Source organism: Dermochelys coriacea, chromosome 1 (assembly GCF_009764565.3).
Source record: "Dermochelys coriacea isolate rDerCor1 chromosome 1, rDerCor1.pri.v4, whole genome shotgun sequence".
NCBI classification, from domain to species: Eukaryota; Metazoa; Chordata; order Testudines; family Dermochelyidae; genus Dermochelys; species Dermochelys coriacea.
Window position 1 is genome coordinate 22,700,997 of NC_050068.2, and position 17,912 is coordinate 22,718,908.

General features: G+C 45.5%; 1 protein-coding gene and 1 long non-coding RNA gene across 3 annotated transcripts in view; both read right to left on the reverse strand.

Moving 5' to 3' along the window:
- The window catches only part of CTSC (cathepsin C), a 33,288-nt gene that overhangs the window by 7,809 nt on the left and 7,567 nt on the right, over positions 1–17,912 (reverse strand). Inside the window, exons 3-4 of the mRNA XM_038374104.2 lie at positions 3,715–3,881; positions 2,242–2,397 (exon numbers count right to left, since the gene is read on the reverse strand). Coding sequence (XP_038230032.1) covers positions 2,242–2,397; positions 3,715–3,881 — 323 coding nt within the window. The remainder of the gene's footprint in view (positions 1–2,241; positions 2,398–3,714; positions 3,882–17,912) is intronic.
- LOC122457880 lies at positions 9,977–17,756 on the reverse strand. 2 transcript variants are annotated; one of them, XR_006277572.1, is made up of 3 exons: positions 16,948–17,756; positions 15,595–15,677; positions 9,977–11,030 (listed from the first exon to the last, which is right to left on the reverse strand). It is a non-coding gene; the product is annotated as an uncharacterized LOC122457880 (long non-coding RNA). The 2 variants fall into 2 exon arrangements; XR_006277573.1 differs by lacking the exon at positions 9,977–11,030 and adding an exon at positions 13,798–14,762.

Genomic DNA, 17,912 nt, shown 5'->3' on the forward strand with positions numbered 1-17,912 from the left:
TGAGCAAGGGCCAGCGCTGATGATACGGTGCTCCCTGCTCTCACTAAGGCAGATTTCTTTTGTTAAAAAATGGGAGGGCATAGCCCCCTTGCCCCCCCTCCCAGTTCTGGTGAAATCCCCTCCAAACCCTCCACCTGTCCTGGGCGGTGCACCCCGGGGGGCAGGGACACAGGCCAGGGGGCTGCTCTTGGGCCCCCCAACCCTCTGCCCAGGACAGGCAAAAGGTTCAGGGCTCCCTGGCTCTGGCCCAGTTCCAGATTCCAGCCTGGCCAGGAGGCGGGGCCACATGGGAGAAGAGGATGAGAAGAGGGCGGTGCCACATTTGCGATGTTCCTGGGGGCCCCCAAATTGGCTGGGGCCCGCGTGTTAATCCGCCTAATTGTATCTAGAGCTAGCAACCCCCTCCACGCACACTGAATGGGTGTCAAGTCTCACAAGTGATTCTTTATTGCTTAGCTTCAGTGGGATGGAATATGGCAAAGAGAAAATAGTCACAATCCCTGCTGGAGTAGACGGGTTTATTTTATTTATGCCATAACAACCCGCTTGTTAGGGCAATTAAATCAGTCCAAAAGTTTGTTTTTGTTTTGAAGTGCTGAACTAATATCACAATATCATCAAGGATGACAGCCTTGCAAAAGACTTTGAACAGCTACTGAATATCTGTGCTATCAACAAAATTTCATTAAGAATACACAGGGTTTCTTGAAAGTACACAAAATCACCAATTACTGTCAATGTGCATCAATCAGAGGTTAACTGCAAGCGCTGACAAGGACAAAGTGTCCAGCCATGCTTCCGATGATCATGGTTAAAGCATGCTTGGAGACAGCCACTTGAAGCCGACTTTCTCCGCAGCTACTGAAGTGGTTCTGAATGCTGACTGTCCCTGTCTACACTTGCAGCTAAACCGTCCTCAGCTGCACCCATTGCTGGCAGATAGTCATAGTGCAGACAAGCCAAAAAGATTGCACAGGTAAGCATTTCACTCTCTTTAAAAGTCAAGTGCTTGTGAAGAGCATCAGGCTCACTTCTACTCTCAGCAGACCGGAGAGACCAGCCCAACAAGTGCTGCTCCAAGTGCACTACAGAGATCTAACATTACACGCAGACGATGGAGAGTCTAATGGTTGTGTGTCTGTACTTAGTGCTATTTTTCTGTGATTGTCAGGGCACGTGACTGTCTTCACAGGGACAACACATAATCTTACCAACATATCTGGAAGCTCCAACATTATCTGCATGCACAGAGCAAATATTTGGCATTCTTCGTAATCAGAGTCGCAAAAGCTAGAGATATTTCAAATTCTACCTCCACACTTGACTTCTATAGTACAGTGAAGTTTGGGGGAAAAGTATGAACAATATTTCTTCCCTACAGCCCTCTCCTACTTCAGGACATGGCTCAACACCATCAGAGTCAACCATCTGAGAGTGAAAAAAGACATCTGCATAGGAAGGCAGCTTTACTCTCCTTCTTGCTAATGTACTGAAGGGAACAGCTACACAATGGGAAATTTCAAAGGAAAAACAATTTCTACTTCCAGTTACAAGTTTGATCAGACTGTACTGAAATCAGAGGTTATGGTGTGCGTACACAACCCCCTGCTGCCTGATATTGAATGGTGTGTGCCTTACTCAATGTATAAAATATAGGCCAGCATTCTCCCCAAGTTATCTACAGAATGAGACACTGGGATGGGCAATTTGATATCATGACAGAGAACTCCTTCTCAAAATCTGCATTGTCTATATTTCAGCCATGATTGCCTATGGCTGTTTTTGTATTGAAGGTTATGCACTCCCTAATTAACTTTATTTAAAGGATAAATACACCTACCTGCCTGCCATAGCTGTGTGTGGGCACAACCTGAGTGATGGATGGTTAAGAGTCTAATTCTAAAATTCCCATTCTACACCCATGTCATCACCTCTTCCCTTAATCTGTATATTCTGAGGCAATTTCAGGACTGGCTCAAACAGCGAAAACTCCCATTCATTGGAAGTGCCTGCAAGACAGCCAGGTATGTTTGGATCATCAGAACTCAAACAGGCAAATATGCCGGCACTCAATCATACAGTAAAGGGTCTGAATACATCTGGATTCCACAGTATATTATATATAAACTGAACTAGGAGCCAGATCCATAGCTGATGATAATCAGCGAAGCTCCAAAGAACTCAGTGAATGATTCTCACCAGCAGGCCTCGTGAGTGACCTAAGTAGGAAAACTTTAATACCTCGGAGCTCTGGACTTGAGACCGCCAGCTCTTCTAGTTAGTTCTTCCAGGGAGAGGCTTTCATATTCCTTGTATGTTGTTGCTGTCCAGGATTTTTGAACAGTATTGATAGCTTTCACAAAGTCAAAGTTTTGTACATAAGGCCTCCTTGAAAACCTGCAGACAATCAGGAACAGTACAATAAGATAAAAGTTTGGCCTGAAGACTATTCACACAACTGCTGTGATTAGACAACTTAACACTTTACCACTCGGTTAGGAGCAGGCTCTTGTAAGACAGCTGTAAAACTGAGGTATAGTCTACCCTACTGACCTATAATGGCATAACAACATTGCTCAGGGGTGTGAAAAAAAAAAACCCTCCCCGCTCCAAGTGTCATAGTTATAGTGACCCCTAGCCCCAGTGTAGACAGCACTCCCGCAGACATAGCTACCACCTGTTGGGGAGGTGGATTAACTATGCCGACAGGAGAACTCTCCCCAGTCGGTTTATTCTCTTCATTAAAGCACTACAGCAAGGCAGCTGCGCCGAAGCAGCGTTTTAAACATAGACTTGCCCTGTGGTGTGGGGGAGAAACAAATATCAAGCCAGTTATTTCTCCCCTTTTACCTTAAGTAGTCCCAGTAGTTAAAGAGGACATTACATGGGATCATTTGCCTGAAAGGGATTATTTGGATTTAAGATTTAAATTCAGAACTTTTCCTCTATTCTCTGGATTTTCTGAATGCAGAGATGACCACTTCCTAACCTTCTTCTTTCAAATTCCCACACCCAGTGCTTTAGATCTTCAGTCTAAGTCCTTCTATTCTATTAGAAGTGGGTTGATGCAAGATTAAGGTTCAAAATATGAGTGTACCTCAGAGAGCCAATTGGACAAGCATACCAGGTTATTTAGATAGAGGTTCTCCATCTTTTTCACACTGTGGATCAAATCTCATTCCAAAGCTTAACTAAGACCACCTCTCCTCCCATTTGGATTTGTGACTGAATAATATCCAGTGACCACAGTGATTTCTTATGTTGAAAAGTAAGGATATTCACCATTTAGCTGTTAGCAGCGGGAAATGAATGGCTGGCATCGGACAACACTTAAACTGGAATAATTGTAGACATCGTTATTGCTACGGATTCTGCATGTTTCATCCAGGAAGCTTACAAACATCTCCAGAACTTTTTTAAGCAGATTAAATGTAGCTTTCCATTTTGACTGTGATTAAAGTTGAGCTTAAAGACAGCGTGCCGTATCTGAAGAAAATGGAAACCCTGTCCACTAAACTTCCCCATCACCACTACTTGCTTCCCCAGGCCTAAGGAATTTAGTTTCATTTGGACCACAAACCTGCTGTGATACTATAGCTTTGCATCTTGCCCCGGAGCCAGTCCACACATTTAAGTCTGGAACTTAAAACACAACTGCTGATGTCACCGTATTTCAAAATAAAAAGTCATCCTCCATTCACTGTGTGCACTCACCTTTCCCTTGGTTTCTGATGAGGGAGCTGGTTCACATGAATGCTGGAGGGAGAGGGCGAAACTTTGTGTCCGATAAAACATGCCCAATTATGGCCTAGCACGTCATGCACCCATCCTGGAAAGGTTTCATGGCAGTAACTGGTTACGTTTTGTCCTTCCTTCTTGTACTGTAAACCAAACAAACTCTGTTAGACACATGTACAGCCACATCAAGACGCCTGCGTTTAAGGGGTGACACCTGTAATTTGCTACTAAGCCATTCTCCGCAGAAGAAGTACAGCTATATATCAGTTTTATTCTGGAAAAACCTTACGTAATAGTGCATCTGGAGGACATGCACACTGTAGTATCAGTGCATGTGGGGCAATGCGTTCTGGACATCCGAGAACACAGACCTAGGCGGAATGCCAACCAGCCACCGGTCAGAGTCCTGTCCCCACCATAAAGTTAAAATTATGAACTTGTTATAGGAAGACAATCAGGTTCTAGCTTGGCTTCTGGCAAAGGCGAAACGACAGCTGGTTGCCATGGTTACCAACCAAGTCCTAATCTGGTACAAACTGGGTTAAAATCAGTAGTTTAGACAAGGCATTAAAATCCTCTGCACTTATGGCCCTCAGGTACTGTGGCAATACGGTCAATGAAAGAACCGTGACAAAGCACCCTTGGTGTGACGCCCTGCCTTATTGAGAGGCTGCTCTTTCAAGGTCTGAAGGGGGCACGCCAAGAGAATAGACCGTATCTCCTTACAGTCCTTCAGACAGCACTACGCCTCCTAGTTTTTCCTTTTCAGAGAGCTGGACAGGGAGGCAAGTTTCCCTCTAGTTTGTGAGTTGTGTCACCTGTATGTAAGAAAACAGGTTCACCTTGACAAGTTAAACAAAAATTTATTCTCTGCGCAGTGAATGTTGATTCAAAGAAGACAACTTCAAAGAACAGAGTGATGTGTCACTGAAATCCATTTGCATATAAATGCTGTATTGACTTGTAAATACAAATACTATTTCCAGTGCATTAAAACTTCAGTGCTTCCCTATAGCTCATCTTATCTCTGAAAGCCAACACTCATTCAATGTTACACCCTCTGGTATTTAACCAGTTAAAAGTGGGGGTAAAGATTAAGTTATCTACTGAGATCAATCTCTCCATCCTGCCTTACAGTAAAGCTTTGATATCTTACTTTCTGGATTAACAGGGCTTTGAAAGTGGAATGTCTTAGGGAATGTCTTCACTAGCAACGTTAAAGTGCTGCCGTGGCAGCGCTTAAAAGGCTGTGTAGTCACGGCACCAGCGCTGGGAGAGAGCTCTCCCAGATCTATAAAAAACCCACCTCCATGAGGGGAATAGCTTGCAGCTCCCAGCGGTGGCGCACTGTCTACACTGGCACTTTACAGCACTGAAACTTGCAGTGCTTAGGGGGGTGTTTTTTCACACTCCTGAGCAAGAAAGTTGCAGCGCTGTAAAGTGCCAGTGTAGACAAGCCTTTAGAAGAGGGAGTGTCAAATGAGTGGTGGTGCTGAGATTCTGTTTAAGACCAATTGACACTAGAGTGTCTGGGGAACCACTGCACCTATGTTGTCACCTGACTTGTAACTCCTTCTTGCAGTGTAGAATAAATGGTTAACAGCACCTCCAGGTCATTCCATAGCCTTGCTCAGTCCAAGGACACTATCAGAACATGGTCAAGTCCCACTGATACCAAATATGGGATTAAGTTGTCAACACGCTAAAGTACATCATGTCATATAGCCACTGCTGTCTACAGGCCCTCTAACCCAGAAAGGTAGTGGCTGCGTTTGGAGAACCAGCCGCTCAGGGATAACCCAGACAATGCAGCTAATAAAGAGAGTAGGAGGTAGGGGTGTTTGTCAGGGCTCTGAAGGGAACCAGGAACAAGGGAACACATGATAAAATAATTAAGTCTACCACATTCCAAGAGAAGTTCTGAGCGTTTTAATCTTCCAATGGTTTTACAATGTCAGAAGTTCATTCCTGTTACCAGTTTAAGAGCTGCAATGGGATCACTTCTACATTCAGAAGACAAGCATGTCTCCTTCCAATGGGGGCACCAAAAGACAGTGTTATTAGCAGGGCTGGCTTTAGACCTGGGCAACCACCTAGGGCACTCTGTGCGCAGTGCTGTGGTGCCTGCCCTGTGCTCTCCCCGGCTTCCCCAACTGATTGGTAGCCGGTGCTGCCACAGGGCACTTCTGCTCAGCAGCGGTGCATGGAGCTGGCCAGCACAGCGAGGAGGGCCTGGGGTGTCCCCCCGTCCAGCCCTGGGAGCGCTGACTGGTGGGGCAGAGAGGTACAAACTGGCTTCTTGTGCAAGACACCATGCAGGGATTCGCTATAGTCTGAGCTTTAGCCCCCTCCCCAGCCTTGCCACCTGCAGGCTTACCCATTTAGGCTAGTGTGGTAATCTCGGCTGGCGTTGGGGCTTCTGCACCCCCCTCATGGCCCACTGCTTGTGGCAGGCACCTTTGCGGGGTGATGGCTTGGCGCCAGGCTTGCTGCCAGCATGGGGCTGGCCGGCAGCTGGGAGACACATGAAGTAATCATGGGGGGGGAGGGTTCATCCCCTTCTCCCGTGTTGGGGTAGGGGGTTCCCAGCTTTGCATCAGGGGGTTGGGGACAGGCTGCAAGGAGCGTGTCCACATGTGGCCAGCTCTGTCCCCCAGCCCAGCCATGCCGTTTCCAGAGGTGACCCCCTGCTGCAGCACCCTCCTCCCTGCTTGGCTGCTGGGGCGGAGCAGGGAGGGAGGTGCAGTTACTGCCTGGCGAGAGCAGAGTCCCCTTTGCTGCGCCCAGTGAGCCGCACAGACTGGGAGAGGAAAGGGAAATGTGCTAACATGCGCCAGTGCATGCTTCCCCCTAGGATACTCCCCATTTCCTTCTCTTCTCCTTCAGATCTGCTCTAGGGATCCACGCTGAGGAGGCCAACCCTGGCTTTGTCTCCCCCCAGGAAGCTGGCATGAGGGGGGCCTGGCTGAGGAAGCCATCCCACTGATCTCCCTTCCCTTGCAGCAGTTGTGTATGGGGGGGCTGTCTGTTTGAGGGAAGGGACACCTGAAGATCACCCCTCACACACAACACATTCTGCTGGCTGGCAAGCCATACAAGTGTGTGAGATAGGTGAAGCCCTCTATCCCCTCCGCCTTGGGGAAAGAGAGACACTACCTCCTCCTTCTCCATATCCTTTACGGCAAAGAAAAGCCACAGTCTAGCCTCTGCGTGCTCCAGTTTATCTGAAGCTATGGGGTGGGGAGGAGCCATAACCCTTTCAGCCAGTAGCAACCCCACACAGCAGCATTTGGGGGTCTGGGGAAGCAGGGTGAGTTCAGCCAGTAAATGGAAAGAGACTTCCTGCTAACCTGGGGCGTGGGAGAGGTTTGGTTTTGAGCAGCGGTTCTCAAACTTCATTGCACTGCGACCCCCTTCTGACAACAAAAAATATTACATGACCCCCGGAGGAGGAACGAAGCCTGAGCACCGCCACCCCAGGTTGTGGGGCCCAAAGCCCAAGCCTCACTGTCTCAGGTCGGGTGGCCAAAGCTGAAGCCCAAGGGCCACAGCCCCGGGCAGGGGGCCTGTAACCTGATCCCTGCTGCCCAGGGCTCAAGTCTTTGGGCTTCGGCTTCGGCTCCAGGTGGCGGGGCTTGGGCTTCAGCCCCGAGCACGTTTAATGCCAGCCTTGGCGACCCCATTAAAACAGGGTCGCAACCCACTTTGAGGTCCCCTGGTTTTGAGAAAGCCTGGAGGGAGGTGCTCCTTAGCTGAATCAGGAGCAGAACCAGCTGCTGCTCTTTCCTGGGGAACCTGCTATTGGAAGGAGGCTGTAGGGAGTTCCCAGGGCAGAGGAGTGGGGAAGCAACAGCAGGGCCAGTCTTAGGGGTGAGCGCTGTGGTTAGGAGGGCAGCGTGGTCAGGATACAAGGAGCAGGGCAGGCCTGGGGTGCGAGGCTGCAGAAGGCAACTCGGGGCAATGGGAGGGAGAGGGGGAGCCCAGGGAGATACTGGGGCAGTGTTCCCTCTAATTTTTTACACCCATGTGTGGAATGAATTTTGTTACGTGCACCAATATGGAGGTAACGTATGATGCATCAGCTTCATATTGATGCACATAACAAAATAACAAAATGTATGTGGGCCGAAGGCTTTGGCGTGTGGGAGGGGGTTCAGGGATGGGGCAGAGGGTTGGGGTGTGGGAAGGATGAAGGCTCTGGCTGGGGTGCGGGCTCTGGGGTGGGGCTTTGGATTTGTTCTATAGTCTGGATGGATTCTCAAAAAAACAGTGCTGATAAAGCCCAGACATTCTGTATCAGAAGCAGAAAGTTATTAACTATACTCACTGTGAGTATACTGTACTTGGCTCTCCATAATAGTCTGAATATGCTGTTCCTGAGGAGTATTGACCTTGAATCTTAACAATCCATATCCACCTGCTTGCCACCCTCCTTCTAACAAGCCAGACATAGGCCCACAGCATTTGTCTTGTGTTCAAAACAGGATGGTGGCAACATTGGCGGAAGACAAGTCCCAAGCTACCTTGCTCACTATTTATTTATGTGATCTAACAATATACATCTGGGCCCAACAGGAACTGCATTTTAATAGTCTAAAACTGCCTCCCTGACTTCTTTTGGTGAAAAAACTTATGTTTCTTCATGATTTATAAGAAAGCCTGAAGAGGTCACAAGCCCAATTTTATTCCCTTTGCTGCAGATCCATCTTCTGGAACTGACTAGTTTCTATGCGGATCTTTTAGTGGTTTCATTGTTTTTAAGAAAATGAAAACTCAGCCTTTAGAAAGGAATTATTCAGATGAACACAACACCTTGGTGTATAACAGCACCATAGAGTGGAAATCTGTCAACTTCATAATTTGTTAGTCTCTAAGGTGCCACAAGTACTCCTTTTCTTCTAACAGCACCATAAATAGGGATATTACAATGGGAGAATGTGAAATTACCAAGTGACCAAGGGCAAGTTGTAGTTTTAACACACATTACACTGGTCAAAGTAAACCCCAGTACGTGTTAAGAATCTTTTGCCTTCTTAGGCTATGTCCACACTATGATAAAGGGTGGGGTTTTAGTATGTTAGCTACCATAAGATCCTAGTGTAGACAAGGCAAGCTGTAGTTTTAACACTTTCTAGGGTTTATCTTGCCCTAGGATGACCATATTTCCCTCTGCTGAATACAGGACACCTGGTAAAATTACTCATATTCAAGCCAGTTCAAAGCAATCAATCCGAACTATGCAGTACAAACATTCATATTAACATCAAGTTGACTGAGCCCATTAAAAAACAATACTGCGTAGTTGGATTCTTTTTATTTACCTTCTTATCTTTAAGGGTTTAAGATTGACATGGGGAGGGGTGACATGGGACAGGGAGATGTCACACACACACACACACACACACCCCCTCTCTCACACAGCAGGGGTGGCTGACTGACCCGACCCTCCATGCCTGGTTGGGCCCCCAGGACGGACCCGACTCTCCTGATACCTGGCGCCACATCCCAAGGCAACATGTGGGGCAGCACGTAGCGTCACATGCCCTTCCCCCCCTCAATTTCTGCCAAGGTTCACACCAGAATGTGGCCAGCAGCAGTCTTTCAGCACTGGGGAGGAGGGAAGGGATGGGAGCTGCTTCCAGCTGTGGGGTGGGGAGAATGACCTGGCCCATGTCTTTGCAGAGCTCATCTCTTCTCTTCGCGCCCCCGCCCAGGTAGAAGAAGCTTGTCCCTTCAGGTCTGCACAGTGTCGAAAGGCAGCTAACATCCCCAGGCTGCTGCTGGCCACTGACATAACCCAGACACCTCCGGATGCATTGTGCATCAGGGCCCAGGGAACCTGACTGCACGGATGTCAGCAAATTGAGCCAGAGACATGGCTCAGCAGGGGAGGGTGCCGCCCACCCCACTCCAGAGATTAGCTGAGGGGTGGAGAGGCTTCCCTGTGCCAGCGCTGTGCGGGGCTTTGGCACATGCAGGGCTTGGCTCCTCCTGGCCAGTGCCCCGGTCCAGAGGATCTTGGGCCCAGCTGGAGGCAGTGGGGGAAGAAGAACTGAGCACTCTGACTAGGGGCTGGCTCTCCACACAGCACAGGGAGTGGGATGTGCCCCACCAGGGGGGATATGGACAAGCAGCGGGGCTGGGGCGGGGGGGAGGGCAAAACAGGGAGAGGACAGCGAGAGGGGGAGCACATAAAGGGCCGATGGGTGGGCAGCAGAAGCAACATGTAACCGCAGCGTGCAGCCAGTGCCGGCAGGAAACAGGATGTGGGGGCGAGGTCCTGCTGGCCAAGAGCTGGCATGCAGTGGGGGCTGCGCTGATGGAGCAGCAGGGGAAGCCGCCAGCCCCGCATCTTCATCTTGCCACCAGCCTTGCACACTTACCCACATCGTTGCCCACTGGACCCCGCCCCACCACCACCACTGGTGGGCGGGTGGCTGGTGAGCCAGGATCCAGCCAGCAGCAGGACCCGCCAGTACTGATGGGGGGGGGGGCGGGGGAGAGACAGAAGATACGGCACATTGCCCATTTTTAAGAAAAAATCAGGACACCTGCAGGAGGGCTTAAATACAGCACTGTCCCTTTAAAAATGGGAGGTCTGGTCACCCTAACTTAACCAGCTAATATGTATTAACACTACAGCTTGCCTTGTCTACACTAGGATCTTCTGTTAGCCATTGTTCAAACCCACATTTATCATAAAGTGTAGAGACAGCCTAAGAACCAAAGAGATTTTTAATCAGACTATTAGTTAACTTTTGTAACCTCCAATGTGCAATTATTTTGGAGACAGGAAACTTTTGTTAAAGATTCAGCATCTCTGCCCCTTCAATTAAGACAAGAGCTATACATCCTCAGATATATACAACCAATCCAACAAAACATGTGAAGATAAGTTTACAGTCCTCATATCTCAGATATGAAGCAACAAAAAATGTCTTTTAAAAACCCCTTTCAGGCATACTTTATACATACTACAGAAGTCCAAAAGAGACCAATTTTTTAAAATCCTTAGGTCATCTTTAAGACATGAGTAGCCTTGCTTACAAGTTGTGAGAGAAAATAGTGTGGCATTTTACTGAGATAAATGAGGCCAGAATAAACTTTTGCAAACTGGAAGTGAAATTTACAGAGAAAACGGCTGTCAATTAATACCTCAGATACACAAGTGGATTGCCAACTTCTTTACGTTTATTTTTAAGATTTCTTTTTCCAGCAGAAAAACTATATCCCCAAGAACGTATGTAATGCTCTCCCTTATTGCTCAGCCCTGGATTTCTTCAAAACAACTGCTGCTAGAGAAAAGCGAATTAAGGTGAGAAGAGAATGCAAAGCACTGTTCACTAGAGGACATAGCATCAAACAGATAATGCAGATCTTTACTCCTGGGGGCATTCTGCGCCAAAAAATTAAAAATTCTGCGCACAATCTTTTAAAATTCTGCAAATTTTATTTGTCAAAACAACACTACACAATAACACTGGTTTCAATTATTTTGGTAATTTATTTCAAAATACCTGGCAGCAAATATGTCTGTAACAATACAGACACACAAAAATTCCCCCAAGAGTAGAGAGTTAAAGAAACCCCTACGACAACCCAGTTCCTATTTTTCTGCCCCCTTCCCCCACACAGAGCCCAGCCGGGGGGCCAGACACCCACATCCTCTCCCCCCTGCAGCCCAGCAGCAGCCGCAACACAGCCAATACACCCAAACCCCCTTCGCCCCAGAGGCCATCTGGCCCAGATACCAGCACCCACCCTCAGAGCCCAGCTGCAGGGCTCCCCCTTGCCCAGATACCCACACCCCCTCCCTCCCCAGAGCCCAGGGATCCAGAGGGAGAAACAGCCTGATGCTCAGTCCCAGGCTTGCATGGAGTTTCCTGCGCACCCACTGCCTCCTTCCCTCAGGCCATACCGAGAACTGCAGCTGCCAGGAACCCTCTAGCAGTCTAGCTCAGTGATTCTCAAACTTTAGCAACCTGAGGACCCCCATTTTGATTTAAAACTTTTCACAGATCCCCAACTCTCCCACTCAGCCCCAGACCACACCCCATCTCTTCCCAACCCTGTTCCACACCTGCCCCCCCTCCCCGAGCCTGCCCCATCCCCACGCCTCCTGCACGCCACTGAACAGCTGTTCCCCGGCTTGCAGAAGGTTCTGGGAGGAGTTGAGGGAGGAAGGGGGAGGAGTTGATCAGCAGGGCCCACAGGGCCCTTGCGAACCCCAGTTTGGGAAACTCTGCTCTAGCTCCCTCTCAGCAGTGTCTTCTATGGTTCCTAGTGGCAGCTAGCAGTACTGCACCCATTTCTGTGAGGGAAAGGAAATTTTGCACCACCATGTTTATTTCTGCAAAATTCTGCATTGCGCAGTGGCGCAGAATTCCCACAGGAGTATATCTTTGCTACCTAATCTGATTTAAGAGCACAAATTCACAGATTTTAAAGCCAAAAAGGAGCCATCTGAACATCTAGTCTGCCCTCCTGCATACACAGGTAGAATTTTACCCAATAGCTCCTGCTGTGGAGGAAATATTCTTCCCTACTAAGTAAATGAACATTAACTAGACAAACAGTCAGTGGCCGAACTACGTCCGCCTTTAAAAAGGCATCCAGTCTTCATTTAAAAAGACTAAGTGATGGAGAATTTACTGCATCCTATGGTACTCTGTTCCAGTGGTTAATTATCCTCACTGTTAAGAGCTTGAAACTTATTTTCTGTTTGAATTCTACTAACTTCATAGATTTTAGGCCCGAAGGAACCAATAAGGAACCAACTGACCTCCTATATAATGCAGGGCACAGATATTCACCAAGTGATTCCAGCATTAAGCTCCTAACTTCAGGTGCAGTGAGGGCACATCTTGATTGAAAGATTTTTAGCCACTGGACAGTGTTATACCTTTGCTAGATTAAAGTACTCTTTTAATGTCAAATTTTCTCCCTGTGCAGATAATTCTAGATTATATAATTAGTTGTTCCTGTTAAGCTTCTTATATTTCCCATTAGAAAGCATATTATTCAGTCTTACAGATCTTCTCTGAAACCTTTTCTAAGTTTTCAACATCCCTTTTAAAGTGTGGAGACCAGAATTGAACACAGTATGCCAGCAGTGAGCATACCAATACCTAAGAGAGGTAATACTGTCTTCCTACTCCTGCTCCATATTCCTTTATTTAAATATCCAAGGATCATGTTAGTTCTTTTGCCTCCATCACATAAACATTTAAAAGTTTTAGGAACATGGTTCAGAGCCCAGCATGGAATAGCTATGTTAAAGCCTAACGTCTTTAACAAAGTCTTTAACATCTTGAACAATTTTTCTCCTATTTGCTCCTTTTCTCCTGTGAAATTTATAGTGAGAAAGACCTATTTCATAATTCCAATCAGGCTCCAGGGCACACTAATGGGCAATGCATACCTAAATGTTGACAGAATGAGATGCTACCCAGAGAAGTACACCATTCTACCTAAAACTGGATTCACTATCTATACAAATGTAAACCACTGGACAGGAAATGCATTTTTGCACTGGCATCAGGAGAGCAGACCAGACAGCTATTCTGCAGCAGATGGTTTACGCTTGAATGTATTTCTATTTCACACATTAAGGCTAAGTAAACAGCAGGTGCATGCTATTAAATCACACTCAGAAGTGTGAAAATTATTAATTTTGATTCACTAACAGGATTAAAAGATGATCCACAAATCTAATGATCCAAACCAAGGTGCATTCAAATATCAAACCTACCAAGAACATACCTTATTTTTTTGGCAGATCCTGAAGTCTAGGCCGACAACCAGCTATTACTTGCTGCAAATACCCAGCATGCACTATGTTGGTGATGTCTTACACCACTGACCGATGTTTTATCCTTACACTGGTTCCAGCAAGTTCCTGTTTTGTTGGCATCAGGTGAGGCCACTTTGCAGCCACTTAGCAACTAGGCACTTTAGCCATCATTTTGTGCTCCAGAATCAAAACTCCATTTAAATAAATTAAAGGTTACTGGGATTTTTTTAAAAACAAATTGGGCTTGTGACATTTTTTTAAAAACACCTTTGATATATAAAGGTGGCCTGAACCCCACTTTTAAATTAAAAAAATCATATCAGGAATGTCAAACTTCAGTCTTCTCTGGTTCTACTGGAGAACTTGTTGGAGGAGGACAGGTCTCAGAGGTTGTATATTAGCTTACACCTTAATTAAGGAGGCAGAGATGTTGAGTCTTTAGCAGACTTCCTGCCCCCAAAATGTACATTAGTCACTGAGGTTAAATGTGTGTTACCAAAAACTAACATAAAAGATTGAAACACTGGCTAAATTCTTCTCCTCGTGCTCAACTTTTACACTCTAAGCTCTTGTGATGTCACTGTTTTACTAACTCTCCAGTCATCACGTGCTAGGTTCTAAAGATATGAATTTCTAATGTGAGAAACAAGCACTGAAAATTCACTTTGTAAAAACTGTTCGGGTCTTCGTAAGAAAGGTCACAAACTCATTTTTTCCCCTTTGTAACTCACCTTTAAGAGCCTTTCTTTATGGTTGCAAACATCAACTTTTTAAATGTAAGTCAAGTGTCCTTGATACTGAGGTCTGTCTGAATCTACAAATTGACAAACAGCTCTAAGAAATGGGAATTGCTCATGTTCATATCAATGGGATGTTGACTAATGTCATGATTTCAACATGAACTCTGAGGTAACTATTTCACTGCTGATCAAAGCAGATGAGAAAGGAGATGGGCGATCATATTAAGATCTGTGATTGATGCCTATTTTGGCATCATGAGAGAGCTGATGCTTGGGAGAATAACACTTATTTTATCCCACAGATCTCACCCTACTGTTTTAATATTGTAACGTTTGAAATTGTTTATTATACAGAATAACGGATAAACTTTAGAAGAGACCCTGTATTACAGAATCCAGTTCCAATGGGATCTGTGGTAGGTTTGATATAGTGCACACTGGATTTCAACATGTAGCAGACAGCAATCCTATGTGGGCCTAGATTTCAGGACCTGTAGAAAAAACAAGATACATTCTTAAAAAGTTACATGATCCTCTTAATAGTGGGCACCTAGAAAATTAATTAAAAGTTCCATTTTAAGAGGCTTAATCTTATTAGTCACCTTTAGAAGGGACAGCATAGCTACCTGCCTTATCTTTACAGTGGTTGCAGGCCAGGATTAACTCCTTTGTGTGATAGGTGTGAAAGCCCAAAGGCTTGTCTTCACATTCAGTGCTACAGTGGTGCAACTGCACTGCTGTAGTGCTTTAGTGAAGAAGCTACTACGCTGACGGGAGAGCTTCTCCCATTGGCGTAGTTAATCCATCTTCCCAAGAGGTGGTAGATATGTCAATGGGAGAAGCTCTCCTGTCAGTGTAGTGCCGTCTACACAGGGGGTTAGGTCGGTATAACTACGTTTCTCATGGGGTGTGGATTTTTCACACCCCTGAGCAAAATTAGTTAAGTCCATTTAGGTCTGAAGTGTATACACCTGGCTCAAATTAAATGCTTCTCCTTCTTTGGGACATTAGTAGGTTGCTATTTATGTAGCACACTGCAAGTGCACAGCATGTCTTAAGAGACCATTGCTACAAGATCCTCCCCTTTTCATATGTTGCAATAAACATTCACCACAAAAACTATGACTTGTGACAAATGGGAGCTCTACCAAAATGCAACAGGACTCTGCATTTTTAATGTTCCAAGGCTAAGGAGGTTGGGACGAGGGGAAGAGTAAGATTCTAAAGTTGGGCCCACACAAAAAGCTATAAACAAGCCCTCCATTGCTAGGTAATATTTACACAAACTATTGAAAGCTAAAAAAAATACATGGATAAGCTCACCTAGTCCATTCCTTTGGTGTGACAACTCATTTCCCCACAGTGCCCAGGCGTAAGAACAAGTGACTTGTAAAATCAGTGAGATCCTAAGAAAATTTTACAGTGGGTGACTGGTAAGTAGGTTGCAAGAACAAAGGAAAATTAGAAATATATATATAAAATCCATAGGCGACATGTATTAAGATCAGACTTCTCATATATGTATCCTTAAGGCAAAATACCCTGTCATAACCATTGTACATGTACACAAGCTCACAACACCCCTACTAGTACTGAGTTATATAAATATTATGCCCAGTTTACAGAAAAAGAGCAAGAGCTAAAGGTTAAGTGACTTAGCCCAGTACAAATGGCAGTTAGTAGCAGTTTGCTCTGTGTACACTAGGGGGAACACAGGAATTGCCATTTTGGATCATAACCCAGTCCATTAGTCCAGTATCCTGTCTCTGACAGTGGCCGGTACTAGATGCTTCAGAGGAAGGTTTAAGAACCCTGCTGTAGGCAGATGTCCGATAATCTCTCCCCCCCCCACACACACACACCCGCCCAGGCCTGACAAACACATGGCTGAAATCAGGGTAAATCTGCAGTGTAGAAAAGGCTTCGGTAGTGGGACCAATGCTAGGCTCAATCCTATACTTCTAGCAAGGTTACAGCTTAGCTTGTCAAAGGAACACTAAAAACAAACACATTTGACTTTGCTGCACCCTTAAACCAGCTAATAAAGAGATGGCCACGGAACAGTGGCGATGCAGCCTTCATGTTGGTATACTGCTCTTCTGATACTCAACTCTGTAATTTCTTCAAGAGGAACAGTGGCAAACTTAAATTCAGGGGTGAGGAAACATGACCAACTTCACACTTTAGAGTTATAATATCTGCTGGCATAATATGTGAAATAGTAACATATACATAAGCAGTGGGAGCCCAATTAGCTACCTAGCGATGGGTGAATCAGCGCTTAGTTGACCCAAAGAGAAAGTTTCTTTTATTCTAAAAAAAATCTAACATCCTGTGTATATTGTAAAATAAACCAGGTTCCTGGTTACAGACATGATGGTAGCACTATAAAAAGACAGTTAAGATTCTGTTTTGTGCCAGCTACAATTTCAAGACCAAAGTGTGATTTAGCAATATCATGGGACTGCTATAATTAGATCTGCTGATATAGTGAATTTTACAACATGAATAAGAGCATAAGGAACAATTAAACCTAATTTTGGTTTCAAGACTAGTTTTGCGGGGCATTTAATTTCTAATCCCACTCCTTTATCATGGGCTGTTAGTAGACTCAAGGGTCAATGTATATTTTTTTTTTAAACTTCTGCTTCTAGTTTAGTTAACCCTTCTACTCACGTTTCCCTTTGCAGCCCTTCCATGTGTAAACCACTAATAATCCTGCAAAGAAAAAGAGAAATGAAAGGGAAAAACAAAGAGGAAGAATGATTTTGTAATGTTAGAGAATAATTTCTGCCCTGCCAATGACCTGTGAGGTTCCAAAGTTAGGGTGAAGTGCATTCTGATAGTCTACCCTAGTCGTCTACCAAGCATTCACTTGTATTGACTAACTAAAGTAAAAGTAGAGTTCAAATAGTAGAGAGATATTTAGAAATAAGTTTTTGACAGGAAAACTGGCTCCTTGCACTGATATTTCTAATATTTACCCTTGCTCTTCGAGATAATCCCAGCAATACACTACATAGCCTTTAGTGACATGGCTGAGTCGCCACAGCCGTGCCGCTAAAAGTCGTGCAGCGTAGCCACGGTTTGTTGGCTCTCCTGACAACAAAAACCTTCTACCCCCAACGAAAGGCATTTGCATTGTCGGCAGGAGAACGCCGACACACTGGCACTTGTTGTGGCAAAACTTTTGTCTTGGTGGGGGGAGGGAGGGAAGGGTTAACACCTCTGAAAGAAGAAAGTTTTGTCGTTCAATTGCCAGTGTAGACATTGCCTTTGTTACCACCCTGCATTCTAAACAGGGAAGACTAAAAGCTGATCTGCAAAAGAAAAAGAAAGTTCCTTTGTGCCTCTTCTTGATGCTTTATGCTGACTAATGGTTTGTTTTTCATTAGAAATTGTGTTCTTGTTTATCCTATTTTACCTGAAGAACTTTGTACTGATGAATATCATTCTACTAGTTACTACTGATACCAAGCAACTAAAGCAAGCCAACAGAGGAAGTGTTTTTTTTCTTTCACACTGTAATAACTCATCCTCTCTGGATAGGTGCTGGAACTAGGGGTGCTTCTGCATGAAGTGGTTTCCATCATATACAGGGTTTACAGTTTGTTTAAAAGGCTCTCAGCACCCCCACTACA